Below are 25,842 nucleotides of genomic sequence, written 5' to 3'. Positions count from 1 at the left end.
ATTCTATCTTATATGTGCCTCATTTCATGTGTGTACTAATTAATTAAACACATTTTAGGAAACTTACAATCTATCTAAGTAGTTACGAATTCAGTTTTCTTGACACTTATGTAAATAGGTGTGCCTTTTTTAAACTTTCCTACTTTCCATTTGGGCATTCTGTATATTTGCATAAGCGTACCCTTGCCCTTGCAGCTTGCACAGTTGAACTTGAACCGTCAGATGCGAAGGCCTACTACGGGGCATTCCCCACACACACACACGAACCCTACCACGACCGACTATCAAGCCACAGTCAAGTCACAAGTCACCACTACCAGTCTCCAAGCCTCTAAGCGTCAGTTGCCAGTTGACCGCAGTACAACGCGGAACCAAGTGCCTAAGCTGAAATACTCTTTCACGCATTCCAGGAGTCATTTCTCCGAAATCCTGAATGACATTTATTGCGATAACAGTCAAGTTATAAGTAAATGTGAAAAGTGGTGTTGTAAATTATGTGCGGAATCAGCGGTCGATAGTGATTTTTTATCAAAACACGGGTATGTTTCTTGCCTAACTAGTTTTTTTTGTGATTTAATAATCGACTTTTTTATCGCTTTATGAGTGGTGTGTTTGGATTTGCAGGATTTTATATTCGTGTTATGAAAAAGTAATATGTAAGTTTTTATTTTATTTACATATTTAGGTACCATCCCGACGTTCCTATTACTTAGCTCTTTTTGTATTAGATGTATGACCACGTGGTGTCACAAACAGCTGTTAACTAAGTTTACGAAGTTTCTATAAGTTCCTGGAACCCTAGCAACGCCAGAAAATAACCAGATAAACTGCTGCCTATCTAAGCATTTATCATCAGAAGGTCAGACAAAATTTTGCGACATTATTATTGAAAATCGTTAAGTAAATAGGTATGTTATAACTTTAGTGCTAAATTAATTATTTCATAAATATAATAAAGGTCATCCGTTGGACGTTTGTGTGCAAATAAACTCATTAACACGTTTCATACTAGGTAGTTAGGGAAATAATTATTACTTATGACAATTGAACAAAGTTTTCTCTGATTAAACTTATTTATAACTAAGTATTAAAATTAGCTTAAATTAAAAAATAAAATAAGTACCTACTTATATAAGTAAGTTTTACTTAGTTAATTAAATATAAATGTTATGCTTAGTTCAATTAAATTATTTATTGCTGAGGCAACGTTATGTTAAGTAGATTTCCTAATCTAATATGTTTTGTGTCACAAATAGCCTTGGCCTGCTAAAATAGTTTGGTAGATTAAAACTATGCGTACCTACTATAATAATAATGCCAATTTAAACCAACTCAAAAATCTTTTGAGAACAGCTTAAGTACTAACTATGTAGGTACCAGACTTAATGAAGAAATACATAATACGGGCTGATGATGATGATGTCATGATTTATCATCCATGGATTAATCCGTTTTCATTTATTTGGATGGCGTCCATTTCGTACCTACTGAAGAGTATTATGAAGACTTCAACCGGAAGAATCACCCGCCTGTTTCTAATTAATTGAGTAATTCAGAGAGTATAGTCAAGGTTTACGCACTTTGTGACAAAGACAACAAGAAAAGGATAGGTTCGGAAAGCCATTACGAGCTTAACACTTAAGTAGGTACCATCAAAATTTCGACAAACGATATCAAGAGACTTATAAAATTTGTTCTTTGACAGAGAGGGACAAAACAGTTCAATAGCTAAAACGTCCTATAACTTTTCTAACTATGACCCGTCTATTTCTTTGCAGCTCACTGCTGTAAGTGTAATCGGCAGTGTTAGCTCAAACATTTTTTCATAACTAGGCAGGTACCCAGACGGTCTTGGTCTCTTGATGTCAAGTCACATGACAAATGAATGTCTAACAGCATTTTGCAAACGGAGAGAAAGTAGGTACGTAGGTGACGGTGTTAATGGAGAAAATATTATACATAAGTAGATAATTATGTACATAGAGGTTTAGCTAGGCAAGTAGGTACATAATATTGATATGGATTAATGTTGGATATAGGATTTAGGTAACGTAGTTATGTATTTATTACTTACATACATTATGTATGCTATGCAGTATGCAGCACTCACAATGGGTGGAAGTGATATAGAACAAGGATAACAGTTAACTCATATAATACTTAATAACTAACTATTCTAACTACCTACCTACTACAGAAGGAGTTCCTTTCTTATACCCTGTAGTAGGATATAGGAACTCCTACAGTAGTATGGTAGTAGGTATCTTATTATGGTCTGAGCTGAAAGCATGATATATAGGTACGATATACTTAGATACTTACCTCTATGATCCAGACGTTATGAATTATTATTTTACCAACCTCGACGAATGCACCAAGTCTCAATGTGAGGACATTTCACACATATACCTATGGGTATCGGACAGTTGATATGTCTACAGTATGTAAGTACTCCATGAAACTCTCAAGGAACACCAGAAATATTACAAAATCATGCGCAAGAGCATGAAGACTACTGAAACAGCTGTGTGAGAGAGACAGAAGAGAACAAAGCCAAGGAGAGTGAAGGAGACAGAGAGAGGAGGATTCTTGTCACGGAACCGGATATCGTCGCGTCCCTATAGTCATAGAATAATACTATAGTTTAAGTTCAAGGCTAAGTAGGCCCGTTTCTGACTTGATGAGCGTGAACCTAAGTGCTGTTTCACAATAACAGCGCTGCATACTTAATTAAGGTCTGCTTAACTTTACGTTCTTTTAATTGTGAAACTGGCCGTTAGTTTTGTGATTGATGGATATTGCATTTTTTGTTTCTGTGTGCACAATATATTATGTTACTTATATGATACCTAAGTAGGTGAGTATGGTAACTAGTTTGTATCCAACCGTTCAAAATAAGTGGTTGTCATTTAGCTTCAAAACAATGGGGCTTATAATTTAGTCTGTAGACATCTTTCATCATTACCAACATGGCAACATGTGCTAATAGGCAGTAGGTAGGTACTAGGTACCTACCCTGCTGTATGCAATGTCAAGAAGAGATCAATTAATTTTGATTCCCACAATTCCCGCATGTGATCAGCAGTATTTATTGTAATGATGATGGCTTTGATCATTGATCGTAAATGAGAGCAAGCACTTCAATCAAGTCACGAGTATAAATTGTCACATGTTTAACAACCGACTACAGGGGTAAGTGGGAGTTACACCGTTCGAGAAGTGAAAACTTAACGTGAATTTGTATGGCGCTGCGGCAGTGAAGTGCGATGATGATGATGATGAAATCCTGTTATCCCTAGGGCTTGAAGAAGGGATTTTCACTGCTTCCGTAACTTAATCTCGCCTACACGGACTGCTCGATGCAGTCAGGACAGGTACTCAGGATCGACTAGTTCATACTGCGACTGCTAGAAATAGTGAACTACAGCAAATGCTTGAGATGTTATGTGGAAAAAAGTACTCTACTCAAAATTAACGTAATACCTACCAATTGGTGAACACCACTTGATACAAAATACCAATTACTTACCAACAATATGTATAGTGCCTCACATGACTATTACTTCCATTTCAGCAGTACCCAGTGATGAACAGCCGCTAGCGGACCGAAGACCTCATCATGAGTGAGAAGCGAGTGGACCTCGGCGCCGCCATCGACCGGGCCGGCTCCCCGTTCTTGAGACAGGTCTGTATGTGGGGGGTGGTGGGTGGTGGGGGTTTGTCGGTGATCTGGGCAAAACCGGGAGGTCGATTCAAGCATACATTGAAATATTAATTCTACTCCTAAAAGCTTTTCCTAAGTTTAGGAGAGTTCCTGTGGGCAATCAGCGACAGAAAATTAATCTAAGTGGCTGATATTTTTTTAAGATTTTCAGAACCTGTAGTCATTACGCGTAAGTTTACGACTTTTCTGCTTGAACGGTGTTAAAACTCGCACTCAACCTGCTGTTAGATTGAAACCGTCGCTACGCTATACATACGCATCTACATAACTCAAATGCAGAGGTATAAGTAAGTACTATGTGCAAAGTCGATATGAAATCATTTCGATAGAAGGTAACCCTATCCTTATATCTCTCCCCAGCTGACGGCAGTGAGCGGCGTGGTGCTGTACATGGTGGGCACGGGCGCCAACATCGCGTTCCCGGCGGTGCTGCTGCTGCAGCTGAGGAGCAGCGCCGCCGTCCGGTTGGAGCCTCATCATGAGTCCTGGATAGGTGAGGAGTAGTGCACTAATTAGTCGCTAGAGTGCGCTATCCCCAGATGACAGCGTGATACTGGATCACTGGATAGGTGAGGAGGAGTTAAAACTAGCCGCTAGATGGCACTATCCCTGCTGGAGCACAAAAAGAGCCTCTTCGTCCTTACACACGTTCTTCGTAAAAATTGCGACAGACCAACCCTTTAGTAGGCATCCAGGCGGATTTCCAACACCGCCAGTTTGAAGCCACATCACGAATCTTGGATAGGTGAGCACTATATAGTTCACACACTAGCCGCTAGATGGCACTATCCCCAGCTGACGGCAGTGAGCGGCGTGGTGCTCTACATGGTGGGCACGGGCGCCAACATCGCGTTCCCGGCGGTGCTGCTGCTGCAGCTGCGGAGCAGCGCCGCCGTCCGGCTGGAGCCTCATCATGAGTCCTGGATAGGTAAGGAGTGGACTAATTAGCCGCTAGATGGCACTACCAATGCTGGCACACAAATAGAGCCAGTCTGGGCGATCGGTGACTGACGCAAATCTAACTGGGCAGTTTCGTAGGCATCCAGGCGGATTTCCACCTCTGCCATTTTTAGCCACATCATAAGGCTTGGATAGGATTGAGGAGTAGTTCACACACACGCCGCTACATGGCACTATCACTGCTGGCGCACTAAAGGAGCCTTTTCGTCCTAACACACGTTCGTTGCACAAATTGCGACTGACCAATCCTTTAGAAGGCATCCAGGCGCGGATTTCCAACACCGCCACTTTGAAGCCACATCACGAGTCCTGGATAGGTGAGCACTATATAGTTCACGCACTGGTCGCTAGATATATGGCACTATCCCCAGCTGACAGCAGTGACCGGCGTGGTGCTGTACATGGTGGGCACGGGCGCCAACATCGCGTTCCCGGCGGTGCTGCTGCTGCAGCTCCGGACCAGCGCCGCTGTCCGGTTGGAGCCGCATCATGAGTCCTGGATAGGTGAGGAGTAGTTCAGAGATTTGCCGCTACAATCCCTGCATGTGCCACATGTCCAGCTAACCCTGGGCAGTCAGCGACTGACACATAGCCAAATTCCACTACGGTGTCAACCCTGGAAAGGTGAAGATTAAAGTAGTTCACATCACAGACTATTTACTAGAGAGCCTGGGACTTTTTCATCGTTCAAGAAAGGCATTTGTACCGCTAGATGCTGGAGATTCCCGCGTCATACAAATTTACGTTTTGTTTTCACTTCTCTGAAGGTGTAAACTCCCACTAGGCCATCATTATTGTCTATAGAAAGCGAAACGCTTATCGACCGTTAATTTCTGTAGGTACACAAAGGGAACCTAATATCAACGAAATAATTCTATTTTTACTCCTAACGACCTCGCATTAGCAGGCAGGACTCATGTAATATTAAATCGTTGACAAACAATATCGGTAAGTAACGTCGCTTGTTGTCGTCAACCGAACCGTCTAGTAAATAAACAACACCCTGTAGAAGCATCATACAAAGTAGCAAGCGGTCTGTAATTTCCAGTCGCACACAATCTGCAAAATTACACCACAGCTGTAATTTAGTTTATTGTGGTTTTGCAATTTCGTACAATTTGTGATCAAATTGAAGGCAAATAACGAAAAATTATAGTTCTCTCTGTTATGCTTATCATCTCTATTGGCATAAAAACATTGTGATTATCTAGGTAACTATTGTGTATATCTGAGTACCTATAGTGTCGTAAGTACATGGTATACTTAACTATAGTTCAGGTACAGCCTCTCTCAGGTAGATATCTATAGTCATTGCCGCTATATGCAGAGGGGTCAGGTTTATTTGCCCCTGAGTGTACCAACAAAATGAAATGACACCGGAAAACGGCGAAAATGTAGGTAGGTCTGTAGGTATAACCACATATAGCTGTGGTGTCTTTTATACATAGATACCATCTATGAGAGTATACCCAGCTACCTACCCTATGTAGCTAATATAGCTTGCAACCTGAGTACACGAGTAATAATTAATAGGTACACACATGTAGACCTATGGGATAACATACTTACATAATTACTTATCTACTTACCTCGTTTCTAATTGTTTAAGTGAAAGTTATCTCATTAGACATGGCTAGAGGCAGGCTAGAATTAAGACTAGACTTGCATAGTAAACTATAGACAAAGAGTTACCTACTGACCTACTCCAACTATACATTACCAATTCGGAAAATACTAATAATGGAATAACCTAAATTGATCGCCTGCTTCCTATTGATGATGATTAAAATAAACTACTGAAACTGATACCATGACAACTTCATTCATCATCATCATCATCATCATGCAGCCATCTTGCATTCATAACTCGGAGTCTTATGGTCGAAACTCGGAGTATCCTATTCCAATAAACAAGAAAATGTTAAAGTTGGATATTTGTCACTCTTTCCCGAGGAATTTAATTGGCTGGAACAGTTTATATCTCGGAATTCCCGAAGGAAAACTTATAACTACTTTCTACAAAGTTATAAGTACCTATGTATTTTTTAAGTTTTATTAAGAACTCAGTTTCAACATGCCTAACCGATTCCCCTCGCTCAATTCCAGCATCCCTCTTGGGCCTGGCGCTCATGTGTGGCATCGCGGTGTCCCCCTGGAGCCTGCAGCGGCTCGGGAGGAAGGTCACCAACCAGCTCAGCACGCTGCCCTGCCTGGCCGGCTGGGCGCTCCTCATGATGTCGAGGGAACCCTGGGAACTGCTGGCTAGCCGGGCGCTGCAGGTAATGTGGTGGAGAGGATGGGAGGATATTGATAGAGACGTTTATGTGGTTAGTCTAAAATGGCTAGGCTTCGAAAGTTCTAATCTAGGTTGTCGTGATCTTCATGTTTGGAAGGTGGGATGAATGAAGGAATTGGGACTCAACTAAACTAGAACAATTACTTACCTGCCTGCCTTAAAACTACAAATTTTATTTCTTGTTTTGATAAAATTAGAACGCAAAGATTGCTAAAAGCAAAGGTTTGCTAAAGGATTGCTAAAGGCTCTCCTTTTTATGATGGTTAATAAAATCCTAGGCTTACAAGGAAAAACTAGACACGTGTGAAGTGATTATTAGTTACCTCTAATACGTTATCCTCCATTCGTTAAATGTGCAATTACTGCGATTGGTGATACACGAGCCACGAACATTAATTAATAAAACACATCAGTTCCTACACTTCCTACAGATAAACATCTCTCATTGAAGCATGATTTCCGCTTCGCGTTATTACCTATAATAATCAGTCTTCATTTCATATTTCAGCACATCTCCTGTGAATTGATTAAACATTGCATTCTCCTAAAAAAAAAAAAATATTTCAACAAAGACAGCGTTTTCGTTACTGAAAAACCGAACTTCATCCGCATACCTATAACCATCATGTACAACTACACCTGGTCTCAGCAGCTCACACTCCCTTCTCCCTTTTCCAGGGCTTCGGCATGGGCCTGCAAGCGTCAGCGGCGCCCGTCTCCATCGCGGAGTACTCCTCGCCAGCTCACCGCGGCGCCTTCCTGGCCACCATCGCCTTCTCCTTCGCCACCGGCATGCTCCTGGCTCACGTCTTCGGCACCCTGCTGTACTGGCGCGCCGCCGCCCTGGCCTGTGGCAGTGTCTACGCCCTGTCGTTGATCCTGGTCACTTTCTCCCCGGAGACCCCGCCGTGGTTGGCTTCGCAAGGACAGTACGACAAGTGCAAGAAGGCCTTCCGCTGGCTCAGAGGCCGGGATCCTAACAGCGAGAAGGAACTGGAGATCTTGTTGAGCTCACAGAGGAATAGACGCGATGAAGTCCACGCTAAGGTGTCTAGATGGAGAGCGTTTGTGACGATTGTGAGGAAACCAGAGTTCTACAAGCCGACGCTGATCATGGTGTTTATGTTCGTGCTTTTCCAGATGTCAGGGATGACGGTGGTTCCGTCGTACACGGTGCAGCTGATGAATGAGGTCAGCAACCATACTATAGACCCCTCTGCCAGCATGCTGATGGTAGACGCAGTCAGATTCGTCACGGCCGTGGTGGCTTGCGTCGTCGTCAACAAGTTTCCTAGAAGAACCGTCCTATTCTTCGGTTCCCTCGTCAGCGCTATATCCTTACTGATAGCTGCGTTGCTCCTGTATTTAAGGGATCTAGGGTATATAAACGAGACATACCAATGGGTGCCTGTCATACCGACGTTAGTCTACATTTTCGGTAAAACCATCGGTATTCTACCAATCCCGTGGGCTGTTGCCGGCGAAGTCTTCCCCTTAGCGTACAGAAGCATGGGGAGCGGTATTTCCGGGATGGTTCTGTCCATGATGTTCTTCGTCGTAGTGAAGACAGCCCCAGCCACCTTCTCAGCCATTGGAGTGAACGGGACGTTCTGTCTCTACGCTGTGAGCATACTTATCTGCGTCGGTTTCCTGTACTTCCTCCTTCCTGAGACTAAAGGGAAGACTCTGTACGAGATAGAATGTCACTTCAGGGGAGAGAAGCCGGCTGGTGCTGAGAAGGACAATATGCTGGAGCTGGAGACCCTGGAGGGCGGTTGAGGAGGGGGGAGGGGCCAACAGGGAGTGATTTCCAGCCGCAGGAGGCTGGCCACGATTGTAGGTAGGAGTGAACACGGTCTTGTAGTTAGGCGTTATAGAAAACTTTGGTTTATAGGGTCACATTGAATTTAAATTTGTAGTTGCTGCACAATCGAATTGTTTGTGGGACTGAAAGACATTGCGAAATAATTGCGTTACTCAAAATAGACTGGGATATCTAATCATCCAATCCAGCTCTAAGCTCGCCAATAGTATTGTCTAAGATGCCACTAGACCAGCATATTTCTGTAAATTGCAATAGATCGACTTGACTGGTAAATGATGCCAAGTAACCTCATTCGTGTGATTGGAAAATAAAATATTCAAGTTAATAATTTAGTTTTTTATTCACAACCAACTTAATTATACCTACACTTACATTGATTTAACTACGTAATTAGAATTACAGGAGTACTTACACCAAGGTAGGTAATATTTACAATAAATATAAAAATGACTTTTACGTATTTCAAAACATCACAGAAGCACTCTTCTCTTTATTCATTGACCTCTTAGACCATCCTAAGATAAAATACAATATAATTAACTCATTACCTAATAGTGCTAGAAAGCTATTCCTATTTAATACATAATTTGAGAACTGCACCGCCTCATGGCCAGATATTTCTGGACGTTGACGTCGTTGAGCGGCTCATTGGCTGGGTCTTCCACCGCCTTCTTACCTCGGAAGCTCTCCTCAATCTCTTGCAGGGTCCTGTCCTTGGTCTCTGGCAACATGAACCAGATCACCGTCAGACAGTAGACCACGATGCCGGTGTACAGGAAGTACGTGGAAGGAAGCCCGATCTCTGTGGTCAGAACTGGGAAGCATTTGACGGCCAAGAAGAAGTTTAACGACAACGCCAACACGCTGATCCCGCCTCCCAACCCTCGGTAGGCCAGAGGGAACAACTCCCCAGATATCGTGAAGGGTATGGACGATATTCCCACAGCTAAAGAGAACATGTACAGACCTATGAGGCCGATGGGAACCCACTGGTTGTCGGGGAAGGGTAGCTTGTCATTCTGTTTGGCATAGACGTACAAACCTTTACCTATGTAGGAAGTCACGCAAAGGAATCCTGCAGAGAACAGCAAGGATCTGCGTTTCATATTAGCCATTAGGAATATAGCTAGAAGGTTGGATATCAGACGCTCGATGTTGAAGACGACCATCAGGTACTCAGCGTTGGCTTCAGGCCCCACCACCTGCCTGATGATGTCGATCATGTAGGAGCTGAACACATTGATGCCGGCGAACTGGAACATGGTGTAAATGTGCAGCATTATAATTATGGGCTTGTAGAAATCGGGCTTTTTGTATGTCTCTTTAAAGAACCGAATGGTTCTCCTCACTTTCACTCCAAAACTGATCGTCTGTCCGGCGACACTGGACTTTCTCTCCATCATTTTCGCTTGAATCATCTTCTCCAGTTCGTCTCTCTCTTCCGGGCCGTCGCCTCGCAGCCAGAGGAAGACTTCCCTACACTCGTCCAGACGGCCTTGGCTGCACAACCAGGGCGGCGACTCCGGGCAGTAGATCTGCATGCACAGGCTGGTGAAAGTGATAAACGAGCAGGCAATAACCGTTTGCTTCCAGCTGAGGAAGATCCCTAGTGTTTGCGTGAAGAGGACGCCTAAAGTAAGCGATAGAGAGATGAGTGTGAGTAAAGGTCCTCTATTTTTCGGGTTGGTCATCTCTCCGATGATGACGGAGCCGAGTGGTCCCAGGATGCCCATGGAGAGGCCCTGCAGGAAGCGTGCCGCTATGAGGGTTGGGACGCTGTTGGCCAGCAGCAGCAGGAACCAGCCCACCAGGATAGGGAAGATGGACAGGATATGCGAGCGCTTGCGGCCTAGCCGGTCCATGGTCGGCGTGATGATCAGGTTGCCCACGATCAGCGCGAACCCGATGATTGATGCTGGAATTAGAGAAAAAGTTTGAGGTTATTTTGTGAAATCTGGAAGGCGATCAAGTGTGGTTAAGCCGGCTTGGCTAGATAGTTAATTAAAATCGTTTGAATGGGTAAATTGGTAATATTCCCGCCAATCACAATTTAGAAATAAGTAGCCAGGTACATAGGTTAAAAGGCCATATGATATAAAGGTATTTAGTCTCGAAACATCTTTAGGAGTCTTCCACCCCAAATGGATCACAAATGACGACCACACACCATGACCTTATCTACCAGTCGACCAGTCTACTGACCTATCCAGGACTCCTCGCTATGCGTGGCGTGGATGCTGGACTCGGGGCGGCGCAGGCTCGGGATGAGGATGGCGGAGATGCCGATGACGCAGCCGTGGCCCATGATGTTCACGCTGACTGCCGTCGTGATGTACAGCTGCAGGAGCAATAGCAGAAAGAGTTGGAATATGCAGTGGAGGTTTAAGTCGTATATTATATACACTATGGTTTGGATTTTGGTAGAATATAGATGCTACTAAATTGTTTTGTGTTGAGTACATTACCGTGAAGCTGTTATTAATGTACTTAAACCAAAAAACTTTGTATTGTACTAACTAAACTTTTTGATATAAAAAGTAAGTAAAGTAAAGTAAAAATGTTTATTTCCTTTTAAAATATACAAGACATGGTGAATGTACTGACCCCCACACTAGGCAATGCCTGTCCCGTGGAGGATAGAGATAATAATTAACCCATTTAAATACGGCTTTACAAGAACATAAAACTTATACAGTGCAATCTTGGATAAATTTGATATATGTTAGAAAATAAAATAAAAAAGTGTGTTTGTGTGAACGAATGTTGTTAATTAATTAAATTCATTAAAAAATTCAAGTAACATGACTCAGATATTGTTAGTAGACACGATTTAAGTTAGTAACATTAGAAGTAACGATTTGAGTTATTGATAGTGCGCTTTTCAAAAACGATGGTGGGTTAAATTAATCCGACCTCCATCGACGTAAGATCTAGATTTCTTAGAGATAGACTGTGCTACCACAAAAAAAACTCTGAACATTGTTTAACAAGCGTTTAAATCTAAATTTGACAAATGTTGTAGGCGTTTGACAGCGCTAAACATCTGTTAAATACTGTCTTAGTTTTTGTGGTAAGGTAAGGCCTATAATGTTCGTTGTACAGTCTAAATATAAGTACTCGTATGTACTATTTTCATGAATGGTGCAAGCCACCATTGACTACAAAGTGTAATCACCCACGTAAATGATTATCCTCCTTAATTATCAGTTTAAAATCAAGTGGCTCGCTGATTAGTCCAAACATGTGGCGTGTATCACGGGCACTACAAAGATAAAAGTTACTAAATGCACACACAAGGGAGATAAGGTACCCCGTGTATTGCTAATGGTACCTACTTAATGGACAACATTTCATTTTCTTTACCCTATATTTTTATTAGCTATTCGGAAAGTTTATAGAAAATTAGTGGACCCGTTTTTTTTTTTTTTGTATATACATTAATTTTTGCATGTTATTTTTAACTTTAAAGTTAATGGGAGGTTTTCAACCATAGACAACGTCCATAGACAAAACCCGACAATAGATGGCGCTAGTAAATCTTCATACTGAACAGGACTGCATATTTTTTTATAGCCGGCATGGATTCGAGTCCTTTCAGCCAATACAAAAATCCATGTTTATTCCACAGAATAATACTATGATTAAATAGTTTGCCTACAAGTTGCCTATTAGGCAAATATTGCCAAATACAAATGATTTCGTAGCATAACTGGTATTTGTTGAGAACGTGCAAACTAATAATAATAAATTGCTGTTATATGTAGTTATACATAATATTAAGTGTGAACTAGTTGAGATCATCTGCATCCTCTGTCCATGTCCGAGGCGCGACCGCCGTGTGTAAGTATCATAATTATTCTGAGGCACGTTGGAAGTAATGATTTCTCTATGGTAGAGCAGACAATAGTAGGTGGGTACTTAGTTTTCTCTACCCACACCACAAAACTAAAGTTTTCCGACTCTCTGAATAGCATTTATAGTAGATATGTCGTCGTGTTGTATTGTAGCTTACTGTAGAGAAAGGGGGGTGCACAAAATTCCACAAAACGAAACAAGACGGGCAAAATGGATGGAAGCATTAAAAGAATTAAAGGTCCGGAGTACAGGCAGGGGTAAATCGTAATGGCAAGCAAGGGTCCAGGGGGAGTGCAAAGGTCGGTCGGGTATAGAAGTCACAAAAGTCCAAAAGAATAGCCAGAGTCGTCGAAATTATCACAAAACACAGCACCGGAGACATTCGCGTAGCTATAGTGCCACAATCTTATCTGTTCCGGTGGCGACGTCGCTGTCATGGAATCCAGTGATGCCATCGATTAAATTTTGCCTATTTCTGGTTTAAACGACAATGCATTTCTGCTATTACCTATTGTTATAATTTTAATAAATACCAGAAATAGGCAAAATTTAATACATTCATAAGTATAGATAAATCTAAATATAGGGTCGATAGTAAATGAAAGTGGATATAATATATCAAACGACATTTGTTGTATGGAAAATTTGTCCACGGCGAACAGAAATAAAATTAGTTCTGATTATGTTCTGCTTCTGATATAGGAGATTAAATCTAGATTACAATGGTATAGGTAATATATGTGGGTCGTGAGAATAACGAGATAGATAGACTTAAAAAACTATTAATTAAGTATTATTTTTGAACACTTTATTTTACATTTTCTAAAGTAACAAGAAACAAAAGCATACAATTAAAAGAAATTCAGACAGTGTGCAAAGGCTAATTCATCATCATCATCATCATCTCGACCCATCACGTCCCCACTGCTGGGGCACGGGTCTCCTTCCAAAGGCTAATTGCTAAAAAGCAATTTCTTTCAGCCAACTCTTGATAAGTTGGGAAAACAATGACATGTCATAAATCATCATTATTTCGTCTAAAATCGCTGCAGGTGCGCGAAATTCTTCTTGGTATATTGCCTAAGATTTAAAGTATCATGTCACGTCCTCACACCTGTAACCAAAGAAAAATAAAGATTATATACTTTTCATCACGAGTACCACGACCCATCCCGTCCCCACTGCTGGGGCACGGGCCTCTCGGGAAAATATTTCATAAAATTACATAGAGTATAATTGGGTAAAATTATTCGTCATATTTGGCAACACTAACCTGTAGCCGCTGCAACTCGTTCTTCCAATTTTTCAAACGGAATTAAAGGCGCCTGAATACGTTATTCTTCCTGCATAAAGCCAATATATATAGTACTACTTTTCTTACATCACATTACAGCGTTTTTGGCAGTATTTCACCCAGAAAATCACAAAACAAATTAAATAACGTAGCGTCAGCTTATTCGCAGAAATTGACAACTCAAATAACGCACAGAGTATGAAATGACGTTTGACAATGACGTCTCGTTGTTGCACATTTTGACCACCGGAACAGATAAGATTGTGGCACTATACAAGAGTTAACAAGAGAAACCGAATGACATAACATTTGTTTTGTAGTAGGTCTGTGACATTTGTCATCTCCGTTTCCTCAGAAGAATGTAGCTCACTACTAAAAACGACAGGCCGAATGCCATCTATTGGTCGATTTTGGAACTACTGGAAAATCTCCCATTATTTTAAAACCGGAAGTGACGTCACATATTAGGCTAAATTTTTATTTTTGTCTATTGCCCGAGTCTCGAAAAAAACATAAATGACACTGACAAGTGACATTTAAACTTTGTTTACATGCCAACCAACAAATGGGTCATTTTCAAATGACATTGATATTTCTGATGATGGAAAGTAGGTACCTATCATGTAAAAAAATAAGCAGAAGCATTTTTTCAGCTGTGTAGGCGGTGGCATGCTCTGGGACATATTATATAGAGGTCATCTCTTAATAATAAATAAAAAAAATAGTCAGAAAGTGTCAGAACAGAATTAATGAAAATGACCCAAATAAACAACAACGTCACGATAAAACGTCAAATTCAATCAAAAATGAAAGTGACAGTTACTTTGTTTTTAAATCTATAGGCTTTGATCATCAAAATGCATCGCACCTGATGCATGACGTCATCAGCACTTTTTTACTATTTTATGATTTTCTCGAAAAAATACAAAAAAATAATTTTGTGGCCTTGAGAGCTAAATCTCGAAATGGTTTTCGATTTATAGCAGCTTTAGTTTTTTGAAATGTTGTCCATTAAAAAAGAATGTAAGTAACCTACCTACATATATTTCATAACTAAACACTACCACCACAATATACTCTAGATCAGCTCTACTGCTTGTCACCGACACGGTAAGAAGAAGAATACCTGCAATGCAATTATGTCAAATGCTGTGGTATATTTTTGCAATGTTTAGTCCACTTTTAGATCGAGGTACATAGGTACATGATATAGGTAATTTCATACTTTCTGAACTTTCCTGAACCTCCTGGCAGGTTGACTGGTAAAGAATGCTTTTATCATTTAGTCCAGGTGGACTATCTTGTACATCTTTGTAAACTATGCTATAAAAGTATGGCTTGTATTTAAACCTCCACCAGAAATTATGTGATACTGCCGCCAATAAATTCGTAATCTCCGCCAAAACGGATAAATCATCACCAAATCATGCTGCCTATAATATTTTTGAAATGAACCAAATTATTTTTTAGTGCATACTGTAAAACTATATTAACACCATTAAAATTTATTTCAAACCAAATAAAGTATATCATCGCTATATAGATGTAACCAATATATTATTTTATCAGTATGATTTTAATAATCCTTTCTAAGCAAAAAAAGTAAAAGTAAATCTTAAAAAATAAGTTTATACCAATTAATAAATAGCTTACCCCAAAACAAAGTCACTTGTTAAATTGCTTTATGAATTAATTAAATCATTAGCATGTACCTAGTAAAATCTATCCGTTACGCCATCTCGACTCCCATTCGTGTAGCCGAGGGTTTGAATTCTGCCATGTAGCCATAAATTCTATAGAAATAATGAATTTAAATACAATTGGTGCTTGGGGTTTCTCTGATGGATCGTATCAGAAATGAGGTTATCCGTCAGAGGACTAAGGTTACCGACATAGCTGTCAAAATATGCAAGCTGAAGTGGCAGTGGGCTGGTCATATCTGCCGAAGAACCGATAACCACGAACAGGCAAACGCAGCGTGGGCGTGGCGTGACGACCTTAGGCGGGTAGCCGGTAGTGGTTGGATGAGGAAGGCCGAGGACCGAGTGTTGTGGCGCTCCTTGGGAGATGCCTATGTCCAGCAGTGGATGATTATTGGCTGATGATGATGATGATAGGTAAGTTTCACGGACTTTTACGGTGACGGAAAACATCGTGAGGAAACCTGCATATCTAGAATCTAGATGTACCCTATGTGTGTAAGTGCATTGAACTCGTTAAAAACTACGATAAGGTGCGACCTATCACGTAAATACATATACATACATGTACAGCGAAAAGCGAGTGGTCGTATGCATACATGTAGAATCTATCTATCTACCTACGTATCTGTCTATCTGTGTGTGGTTTTGGGTAGGATAATTTGGTGATATTAAAAAAAATTTAACACTTAGTTTTGATGTCAATGTTTTTATTTTAGTATAGCATAATTTGGTGATGATTTATCCGTTTAGGCGACGAAAAAGATTTTCTATTGTAAACTTACAATTATTTTGGGGCGTGTTTATTTATTTTGGAACGTAAACGTTATTGTTTGGGTATCTCGGTTTTGGTTTAAGTTTAATTAATATGGTCTTAATCAATTTTATTGGTGCTAAACCTTAGCGTACAAAAAGTTTTTTTGGTGACGATTAAAATTGTACCCTAAAAGTATCAATAAATAAATAAACTACTTAAACAAGTACCTACGTCATTAATTTTAAAGAGAATATCTATTCTGCAATGCTATTAGGTAAGTATTTATTGAAGATAAAGAACAATGTTTGGTTGCCAATGAAACCTTTTATCTAAACAATGGATTAATCAAATATGTACTTAGGACTTATAGCTGCTTAAGGTAAGTAAAGATTTTATTTAATCTGTTAAAAGAAAGCCACTAGTACCTACCTCAATGACATTGACCTAGCTATTGGGGTGCACTCGAAAGGACGAGGGACTTATCTACTGTACCGTATGTACATAGTCAAGTCTACCTTTTCACATGCGATTCCCGCCATTAAAACAAAAGATTTTTAGAATGGATATGGTTACAAGAAGAAATTGTTATAATTTAGCTAATTACGTAATATTAACTAAAGAAACTTAGTAGGACCCTTAAGCAGGGACTGAATGAATTTACTTACCGACTTCATAATTATTATTACAGGGATTTCTACCTCTAAGAACGTCATTGCGGGTCTTAGATTTCTTATTTACTAGTTATGTGTTAACAGACATGGCAAGAGGTTCATAACACTCCTCTTTTCAGACAAGGGGCTACAAAATAGGTGTTAATAATTAATTTCGACCACTCACCTGCCTTAGAAACGGCACCATACTTTTTTTCTCGGGAACTGTTAGGTCATCCATTTTGATACACTTTATTCAATGTCATTTGCTAGATGCAAAATATCACATTCGTTTCACCAGTCCATGGATTTCATTCTATCGTTAGCACCTTTAGTTATTTGATAATAAACATGAGATAATCCTAATTAATTAATACTTATAAAATAAATACTGCACTGTAGCAGGAGTGTCCAATATAGGACTGAGAAATTAAATACTTAATACCTAATCAGTACCTTGTGATAATGATAAGAAAGAAATTTGTATTGATAGTAATTGATACAGTATCGTGGGTAGAAACAAACGGGCAGGCAGGTAGGCTTGCGATAATACAGTGATATAATCCACAGACTTTGATATGCCTAGATTCAGCAGTCTCATTCATTGAGGGGAGTTATATTTAAGTTTAAGGTGTCTGGTGTAGGTATTAGCTTCCAAACGGCTGAACCGATTTTCATTTTGTTTTTCTAGGGCCGTATGTAATGTTACCCCTAAGGCTTCTAAGTGTTCTAAGACTTCTAAGCCATGTTTTATGAAAGGTGAGTTTTTCAGAGTCGCTAGCACAAGTTTCGAACCTCCGTTAACGTTGCGTATCGTCAACTGTCACTGTCAAAATGTAAGGAAAAGTTAGTTCCAAAAGTGACATTTGTTTTTTCGCTGCACTGTGCAGCGAGCATAGGATTCGATACTATTTTAAATACATTTTGTACTAACTGACAGACGTATGACAGGCTACTAAATACGTTTAGCGTTTGATGAAATTCCACCTAACATATGGAACCTACATGCACTTGCGGTGTCTGGGCTAATCTAACTCTATGGTAACATGTATTCATTAACGTGATACTATCACACAGTATGTACCTATATATGAACCTAATAGTGATGGTACAATACAAATGGCACCTACTATCTTTCTAGATTAGGATTGTGGTTCATCCAGCTAGATAGGCATCTACAATGCACACTGCAAATATACATTGCGGTAAAATTATCTTTCATTAAAAAAAAAACTAAAAGATATAAATCAGATTATCCGTTTAGGAGTTACGATGCTACAGACAAATAGGTACAAACACACAGAGCTAGACGCTAAACTAATACCAACTCTATTATTTGGTATGAGTTACAAAATAAAAATATTGGTTTTTCGACATGCTAATAGGTTTCCTGCTAATGACGCCACATGCCTCTGTCCTCAGCCTTCCTCAACCTGCCACTACTACCGATGGGTCAATCAGTCGGGATCGGTATTATACAGATATTACTATGTACATGGTACCTATTCTACACAATAAACATTCTATTTTGTTTAGGTACTACCCTACAATGCCTGCCCTTTCTGCTATTATTATGAGATTTACTTCTTAATTTTACCACATTTTACTACCAAACTTTAATCATTATCACTTTTGGCACAATCCTAGGTAACTGGGTAACTGAGTCGTCCGCACTTCACATTTTGATCACCAAACACATGAACTAGGCACCAATAAGTTAAACCTTTAACACACCGTAAATGTTAAAAAAAAAATGAAAACATTTCCGTTACAGCTAATAAATATTATTAATTCAGTTACACGTATATTTTATACAACAAATATAATATGACCTTCCACTTTGTAACGTTGTAAATGAAAACTACATAATTTTGTCAACACGACCTATACACTGAATGAATATTAAATGGCGCCACTGTCGCTGCAGCTTTCACAGATTCTGCTAAATCCATGGTACGTTTAGGATTCCTCCATCAATTTTAACAAACCAATCAAACAGGCTGGCGTCATAGAATATATGACAGCACAGATGGGTACTAAAAAGTCGTCTATTTTTGAGGGTATATTTGAATACATTTTACAGCTATTTCTTATTATACTGTGTAGTAGAACCCAGAGGAACTACATGATAACCATTGAGATGAAATATACATACAAAGCTATATTTGAATCGTTAATGCCATTGCCAAGAAAATCATGACGAAAATATTCATCTCTCAACATACCTACCTAGCCAGTAGAATTAAACACCTACATATACTAACAACTTTGCGTGTATTTTATTTACTTTCATAGTTTTATTAAATACAAAATTCAAGTTCAAGTAATGACTTTATGTACTCGTAAGTACCTAGTGAATTTGACTTCATAATTCCATAAAATACCCCATATAAAGTACAGCTAACGACATCTGTATTTAAGATTAGATACTATTATGTTTTTCAGATGGCCTGTAGATGACGCTTTACACTATTTTACTGGGTCGTGTGTAAAATAATACAGACCCAAATCTTTTGTGATAGAAGTTTCTAATCAACTTAAAGATCTCAATGTATTTTTTTTTTGTAGTAGGTAATATACTGGCCCGTTTCTAATTAATTTCGATTAACTTTCTTTACGTAATTCATAATCCGACGATATCAATATGAACTTATGATTGATTACTTGATTAGCGTTTACCTAAGATGACATCAAGGTTAGAAACTACGCCTAATAAATGAGTACTTAGCTATTAGCTAAGTACAGTTCGTAAAAGTGACAAGTACTTATCGCCTATACCTCCAGTCCAGTTCATTTAAGTTACAACTGACAATGCTAGATTGATCAAAAAGCTCACATACCTATTATGTAGCTTGTGCTTGTGTGTAGTATAGGTGGTACCTATCGTAGTCAAATACTTATCAAATGAATAAATAATGGTAAAATAGTGTCTTTTGCAACTCAGAATCTTTCAGTGGGCGGAGAGAAACAGAGACCTTAGTAGGTATATCTACAATACCATTGGTTGACTGTTTACACTTAAATACCTACCTAGGTACTGAAACTGCTTTGGCTTATCCTGCTAATTAGTACAACCCTGCTGGTGCATGACAAGAAGTCCAAGATTAACGACTTTATTATCTAATCTACCCGGGGGAGAGATATTGCCTGTAGGAGGTGATAAATCAAAACGACTAAATATAATCAAAATAAATTATGTATTTATTTATTATCAGAACCAACCAGACGATCAAAGGAACATAAACTCAAGTCCCCTAAGCACAAATATCACAGAGTGTAAAGTAATACTAAAACAAAATGTCTGAAACGTTTGTAGCCATTTAATCGACTTCCTCCACGGTGGGTCCCTGGCCCTGCGGTCCCGGGTTCATGCCCGCCGCCCCCGCCCCGTGCATCTTGCTCATGATGGGCGAGCAGACTCTCTGGACCTCCTTCAGCCGGTGCTCATACTCGTCTTGTTCAGCCAGGGTGTTGTTGTCCAGCCATTTAAGGGCATCTTCACACTCCTTCCTCGCCGCAGTCTTGTCGGCGTCGCTGAGCTTGTCGCCGGCGTCATCGAGTGCCTGTCTCACACTGAAGACATAAGACTCCAGCTGGTTCCGTGCGGCGACGCGCTGCCGCTGCTTGTCGTCCTCGTCCCGGTAGCGCTCCGCGTCGGCCAGCATGCGGTCGATCTCCGCCTGCGACAGTCGCCCCTTGTCGTTCTTTATCACGATGTTCTTGGTACGCCCGCTGCTGTTTTCCTTAGCCGACACGTTGAGGATCCCGTTAGCGTCCATGTCGAAGGTCACGTCGATTTTGGGCACTCCTCTAGGTGCCGGCGGGATGCCGGTCAGGTCAAAGGTGCCGAGCAGGTTGTTGTCCTTGGTCATGGCTCGCTCGCCCTCGTACACTTGGATGGTGACGGCGGGCTGGTTGTCCGAGTACGTGGTGAAGGTCTGCGACTGCTTGCACGGGATCTTGGAGTTGCGCTCGATGATCTTGGTCATGACGCCGCCGGCGGTCTCTATGCCGAGGGATAGAGGAGCCACGTCTACTAATAGCACGTCCTGTATGCGCGCGTCCGTGGAGCCGCTGAGGATGGCGGCCTGCACGGCGGCTCCGTACGCCACCGCCTCGTCCGGGTTTATGGACAGGTTCAGCTTCTTCCCGCAGAAGAGATTCTGGAGCAGGCTCTGGATTTTAGGGATGCGTGTGGACCCGCCGACTAGCACCACGTCGTGGATCTGGCTCTTGTCGAGCTTGGCGTCTTTAAGAGCCTTCTCTACAGGCTCCAGGGTGCCGCGGAACAGGTCTGCGTTGAGCTCCTCGAAGCGAGCTCGCGACACGCGCGTGTAGAAGTCCTCTCCGTCGTACAGCGCGTCCACCTCGATGGTGGCCTCGGTGCTGGAGCTCAGCGTGCGCTTGGCGCGCTCGGCCGCCGTGCGCAGGCGCCGCAGCGCGCGCGGGCTCTGCCGCAGGTCCTTCTTGTACTTGCGCTTGAACTCGTCGGCGAGGTGGTTGACGAGGCGGTTGTCGAAGTCCTCGCCGCCGAGGTGCGTGTCGCCGGCCGTGGAGCGCACCTCGAACAGCGCGCCCTCGTCGATGGTGAGCACCGACACGTCGAATGTGCCGCCGCCGAGGTCGAAGATCAGCACGTTGCGCTCGCCCTTCAGGTTCTTGTCCAGTCCGTAGGCCAGGGCTGCCGCTGTGGGCTCGTTGATGATCCTCAACACATTCAGACCGGCGATGGCTCCGGCGTCTTTAGTAGCCTGGCGCTGAGAGTCGTTGAAGTACGCCGGCACGGTGATGACGGCGTCTTTAACCGACGTTCCGAGGTACGCCTCCGCCGTCTCCCGCATCTTCGTCAGCACCATGCTACTGACCTCTTCAGGCGCGAATTTCTTCACCTCCCCCTTGAACTCCACCTGGATCTTCGGCTTGCCTCCGTCGCTGATCACCTTAAAAGGCCAGTGCTTCATGTCTGCTTGTATCTTGGGGTCGTCGAACTTGCGTCCGATGAGTCGCTTGGCGTCGAACACGGTGTTGCTGGGGTTCAGCGCCACCTGGTTCTTGGCCGCGTCTCCGATGAGCCGCTCCGAGTCCGTGAAGGCAACATAGGATGGAGTGGTCCTGTTCCCTTGGTCGTTGGCGATGATTTCCACGTTTCCATGTTGCCACACTCCCACACAGGAGTACGTCGTCCCGAGATCGATTCCGATAGCTGGCATTGTTTTTTCTTGATTTTCTTCACGTATAAGTTCAAAATAAATAACACTCGTTCAGTAATTTGCGTTGAATAGCTTCGGATTTCACCGAAAATTCTCCTCCAAGTTTGTTTGGTTTGTTTCGCTTTTCAAATATGACTGAATTGCCGCGCTGCACGACTCGTATATATAGGGACGAATAGGATTCTAGAAACGTCACACTACACTGCGCATCCTCCAATCAGAACCTTCGATGTGTAGAACTTTCGAGATCAACCCACGCGTCGGCCAATGAGAACGCCACGTTTCCAGAGCAGTCAGCGGTCGAAAAGTTTTAGCTGGTGATGCCAGCCTATATTTTTCCCGCATTCGATCGTATTTTCGGCGGCGGACGATATGCGGTTACAGTAGGCGACTGTCGTAACAACATTATTTCTATGGAATTCAGTTGGTAGCTTCAGTTAGTAACGTTTGACAGGTCGCCATCGTTGCTACTACCTCATGTCTTTATCCGCGAATTTGCATCTTTGTTTTGTGCCAATCAAGATATACAAACAAAGTCATCCTCAAATAACGAAGTTAATGTAATATTTTCAGAACATAAAGCAGAAATTACGAGCATTGTATAAATATAAGATTAACTAAGTATAGTTTGTAGTGTGTGTAGGTGGACTGAAGTTAAAATGGAGGAATTTGGGAACAACACAGATGTTGCTATTCGAGCTTTTTGTACTTAGTGTGACTTTAACCAAACTCTAAACGAATTAAAAATTGTAGATACTTCATCATCATCATCATCATCAGCCAATAATCATCCAGATGTAGATACTTATTGAAATTAAATTTTGAATGGCGAAGCAAAGCTAGCTTTGAATAAAACTAATGCACAAAATACATTTTGTTAAATAGTATTTGGCAGGCGCGCGATATTGTGACGTTTGTTGGACGCCCTCCGGCTAGATGGGGTGACGACTTGCGAAAAGAGGCTGGATATGATTGGATGCGGAAAGCTAAAGATCGCATTGCATCCAGTGGCGTGCTTTGGGAGAGGCCTACGTCCTGCAGTGGACTGCTATATGCTGATGATGATAATGTTTGACAGGCGTCTAAATTAAATATTTCAATATTTGGCGAAAGTCCATCTTAATCTATGTATGTATATATTTTTTTTCATTTATGAATGATATTAAATACTTAAGTCATTTATAGGGTAAGTATTTAATATTTCATGCGGCCACACCAGGGTAAGAGGGTGCGGGAAAGGGATGGAAAACGTTGTTTATTTTATGCTAGTTTCCGCCTTCCGCCGAGACGTTTCCACGGCCAAGGGTACTAGTTATTATTCTGTGGCCAAGGGAAATGACTAAAAAAGTTTTGAGGTCGATACATTTTGGCACTCATGACCATAGTCACCATGAGCCATGAGCCATGAGCCAACCATGAGCCAATCATGAGCATAAAGCAAGAGCATGAGGCAGGTAGGAAATTAGGTCACAAATTGCAATACCAATAGGTACCTACTTGTAACCAAGGGACAACATTACGCTAATTAAGTACAGATGCCCTACAGTCATCATCGAAGCCCTTACAGAATTTTGCAATGGCGGTCTCCACTGTGCTACATGAGATGGTAAGTCTTTGCTAGAAGATTCCACCCCTGCCCTTCTACATCTTTCAAAGATCATACAATAAAATAAAACGCATACTTACCTACATTATAAACTCCAGTTAAGTACCCTAACCTATCGTAGGGTGTGCTACAGAGGGGAATCGGATGGTTGGGTATACCTACGTAGGTTTTATCTGGTTTTAGTTGAATAAATATTATTATTATCATTCTCAAGCGAATCCGCTCAGAATATTCAGAAATATCCGAAGATTTATTTGTTTGCGCTCTGTCCAGAAATTCCCGAATTCTAAAATTAGAAAATCACGCAACTGGCTGGAAAAGTAGCCGTGGCTTCTAAAAAACTATTTCCAAATATTTCGTCATCTTCGAAATTGAAAGAGGCTGCTTATGTTTTTATGATTATGACTCATTGTAGTCCATAGTCATCTTTGCGTAGGTAGCTCGCCGTTAGGGAGGCACCATGTCACCTCAATTTAAACTGTAAGTATCACCTAGTAACAACCATGGAGATGGAGTAAATAGCTTGAGAGTTGGGCGTGGGACGCCCTTTTGATCACTCGCTGGATAGATAGGTACCTACTTGGATAGTTTAAAGTCTACAGGCATAATGGCTGAATGCAATAGGCCGAGTAGTGTTGGCTGATGATGATCGATGACTTATGGAAGTAGGGTTTTTTAATTCATTAGTAAGTTGGTATTCAATGGTGGTTCAATTTCCTACTTTGCAATTCACCATTTGTCATATTTGTACTTTACAGGGGTAGCAACTTCATGAGATAGGCGTAGGCCGTAGGTACTCGTTACACTAGTCAAATACATATTAGGTCATGGAACATTCTAGACGAAACAAGGGAGTATTGATTTTTCGCCATTTTCTAGGTCAGTACAAGAATGCATCACCTGAATGTACTAGAACCAAATGTGTAGGTGGTGCCATCTAGTGTCCAGTAGAAGAACTAGATAGAGATTGGAGCAAACGCCATTTCTTTGTTCATTGCAATCTCATCATTTTCATGAGTCATGAAATATCTTGCTACAAGATAAAGTAACAAGTAGGTATCTACATGAAAGTTTCTTTGTATCATCGAAATCAATACAGCCTTTTTAATGTTATGAAGACTAAGGTAAGGTATAGGTATAAGAACTTAAGAACCGTTTTACCGCAGTCTGTTAAACCCACCTAAAACCACAATAAAATTCTTAATCAATAACAAGAGGCTATTCCACAGGTAGCCATTATCCAGACATTGTGAAACAGGCCCTTAGTAGCCTATACAAGTATTAATATGATACAAGTAGTGACATCTATAAAAATAATGTGTAAATTAAAACTTTCTTTTTCTATAGTCAATAGAATAGGTAGGTAGCGGTAGGTATTTGACTGGAGGTCAATAGCACGTCTTTGGGAGAAAGCGGTCAACGCACTCGTGAGAAAAAATGCACCACCGTGGGAATATCATTGCAACACTGCACAGGGTAGGTATAAACATACATGCTGTACCATTTAATAGAAAATGTTCTATGGCTATGATGAGAAGCAACCTACTTAACTAGGTAACAAAAAGGTACGTTATTCTATTTAACCAAGCTAGAGATAACATCATGATCGATAGCAGTTTAGCAGTGTTCCTTATTACTTCTATGGATGTTTCATATAACAAAGCGCCCCTTGCGGTAACTACGATGAAACTACTAAGGGCGAGGCCCCATTAGTGCGTTGCGTCTCGCCCCAAAGGAACGATCATCCAAAATTCCAAACGGCCCAAAATGTATGACAGCGAAAACGAAACGCACCAGTGGGGCCTCGCCCTAACCTGCATTGGTCAGAATGATCATGAATGGTGTGGCTGATGCCAACAACGGCAAGACTCTCCTCATCTCTGTAGCTATAGCTAACCTCAACACAAAGTAGGGCATACCCTAGTGTACCTAAATAATACCTACCTTCCTATAGGCAAAAATGAG

The 25,842-nt window shown here is 41.2% G+C and overlaps 3 protein-coding genes across 7 annotated transcripts; 1 reads left to right on the top strand and 2 right to left on the bottom strand.

Moving 5' to 3' along the window:
• The first annotated feature begins 334 nt into the window (after window positions 1–334).
• Window positions 335–9,126, top strand: LOC105388664 (facilitated trehalose transporter Tret1). Of its 5 annotated transcripts, none has more exons than XM_048630930.1 (5): window positions 335–539; window positions 3,578–3,685; window positions 5,056–5,188; window positions 6,791–6,963; window positions 7,659–9,126. In XM_048630930.1, the coding sequence occupies exons 2-5, from the start codon at window positions 3,620–3,622 to the stop codon at window positions 8,757–8,759; spliced, it is 1,473 nt and encodes a 490-aa protein (XP_048486887.1). In that variant the 5' UTR covers window positions 335–539; window positions 3,578–3,619; the 3' UTR covers window positions 8,760–9,126. The 5 variants fall into 5 exon arrangements, with proteins under 5 accessions (XP_048486887.1, XP_048486886.1, XP_011557924.3 ...); XM_048630929.1 differs by having other exon boundaries at window positions 3,575–3,685; XM_011559622.3 differs by lacking the exon at window positions 5,056–5,188 and adding an exon at window positions 4,085–4,217 and having other exon boundaries at window positions 336–539.
• On the bottom strand, window positions 9,127–17,499 carry LOC105388665 (facilitated trehalose transporter Tret1). Its single transcript, XM_038110139.2, has 3 exons — window positions 17,249–17,499; window positions 11,008–11,143; window positions 9,127–10,720 (listed from the first exon to the last, which is right to left on the bottom strand). Exons 1-3 carry the CDS (start codon window positions 17,300–17,302, stop codon window positions 9,381–9,383), a joined length of 1,530 nt encoding a protein of 509 aa, XP_037966067.2. The 5' UTR covers window positions 17,303–17,499; the 3' UTR covers window positions 9,127–9,380.
• A 2,740-nt stretch (window positions 17,500–20,239) lies between these two features.
• Hsp69 (heat shock protein 68-like) lies at window positions 20,240–22,419 on the bottom strand. Its single transcript, XM_038110390.2, has one exon. It carries the CDS (start codon window positions 22,269–22,271, stop codon window positions 20,382–20,384), a length of 1,890 nt encoding a protein of 629 aa, XP_037966318.1. The 5' UTR covers window positions 22,272–22,419; the 3' UTR covers window positions 20,240–20,381.
• Window positions 22,420–25,842: the final 3,423 nt, after the last annotated feature.

This window comes from Plutella xylostella, chromosome 27 (assembly GCF_932276165.1).
Source record: "Plutella xylostella chromosome 27, ilPluXylo3.1, whole genome shotgun sequence".
NCBI lineage: Eukaryota > Metazoa > Arthropoda > Insecta > Lepidoptera > Plutellidae > Plutella > Plutella xylostella.
Note: the sequence above shows the minus strand (reverse complement) of the source record. Positions and strands in the feature narration are given on the sequence as shown.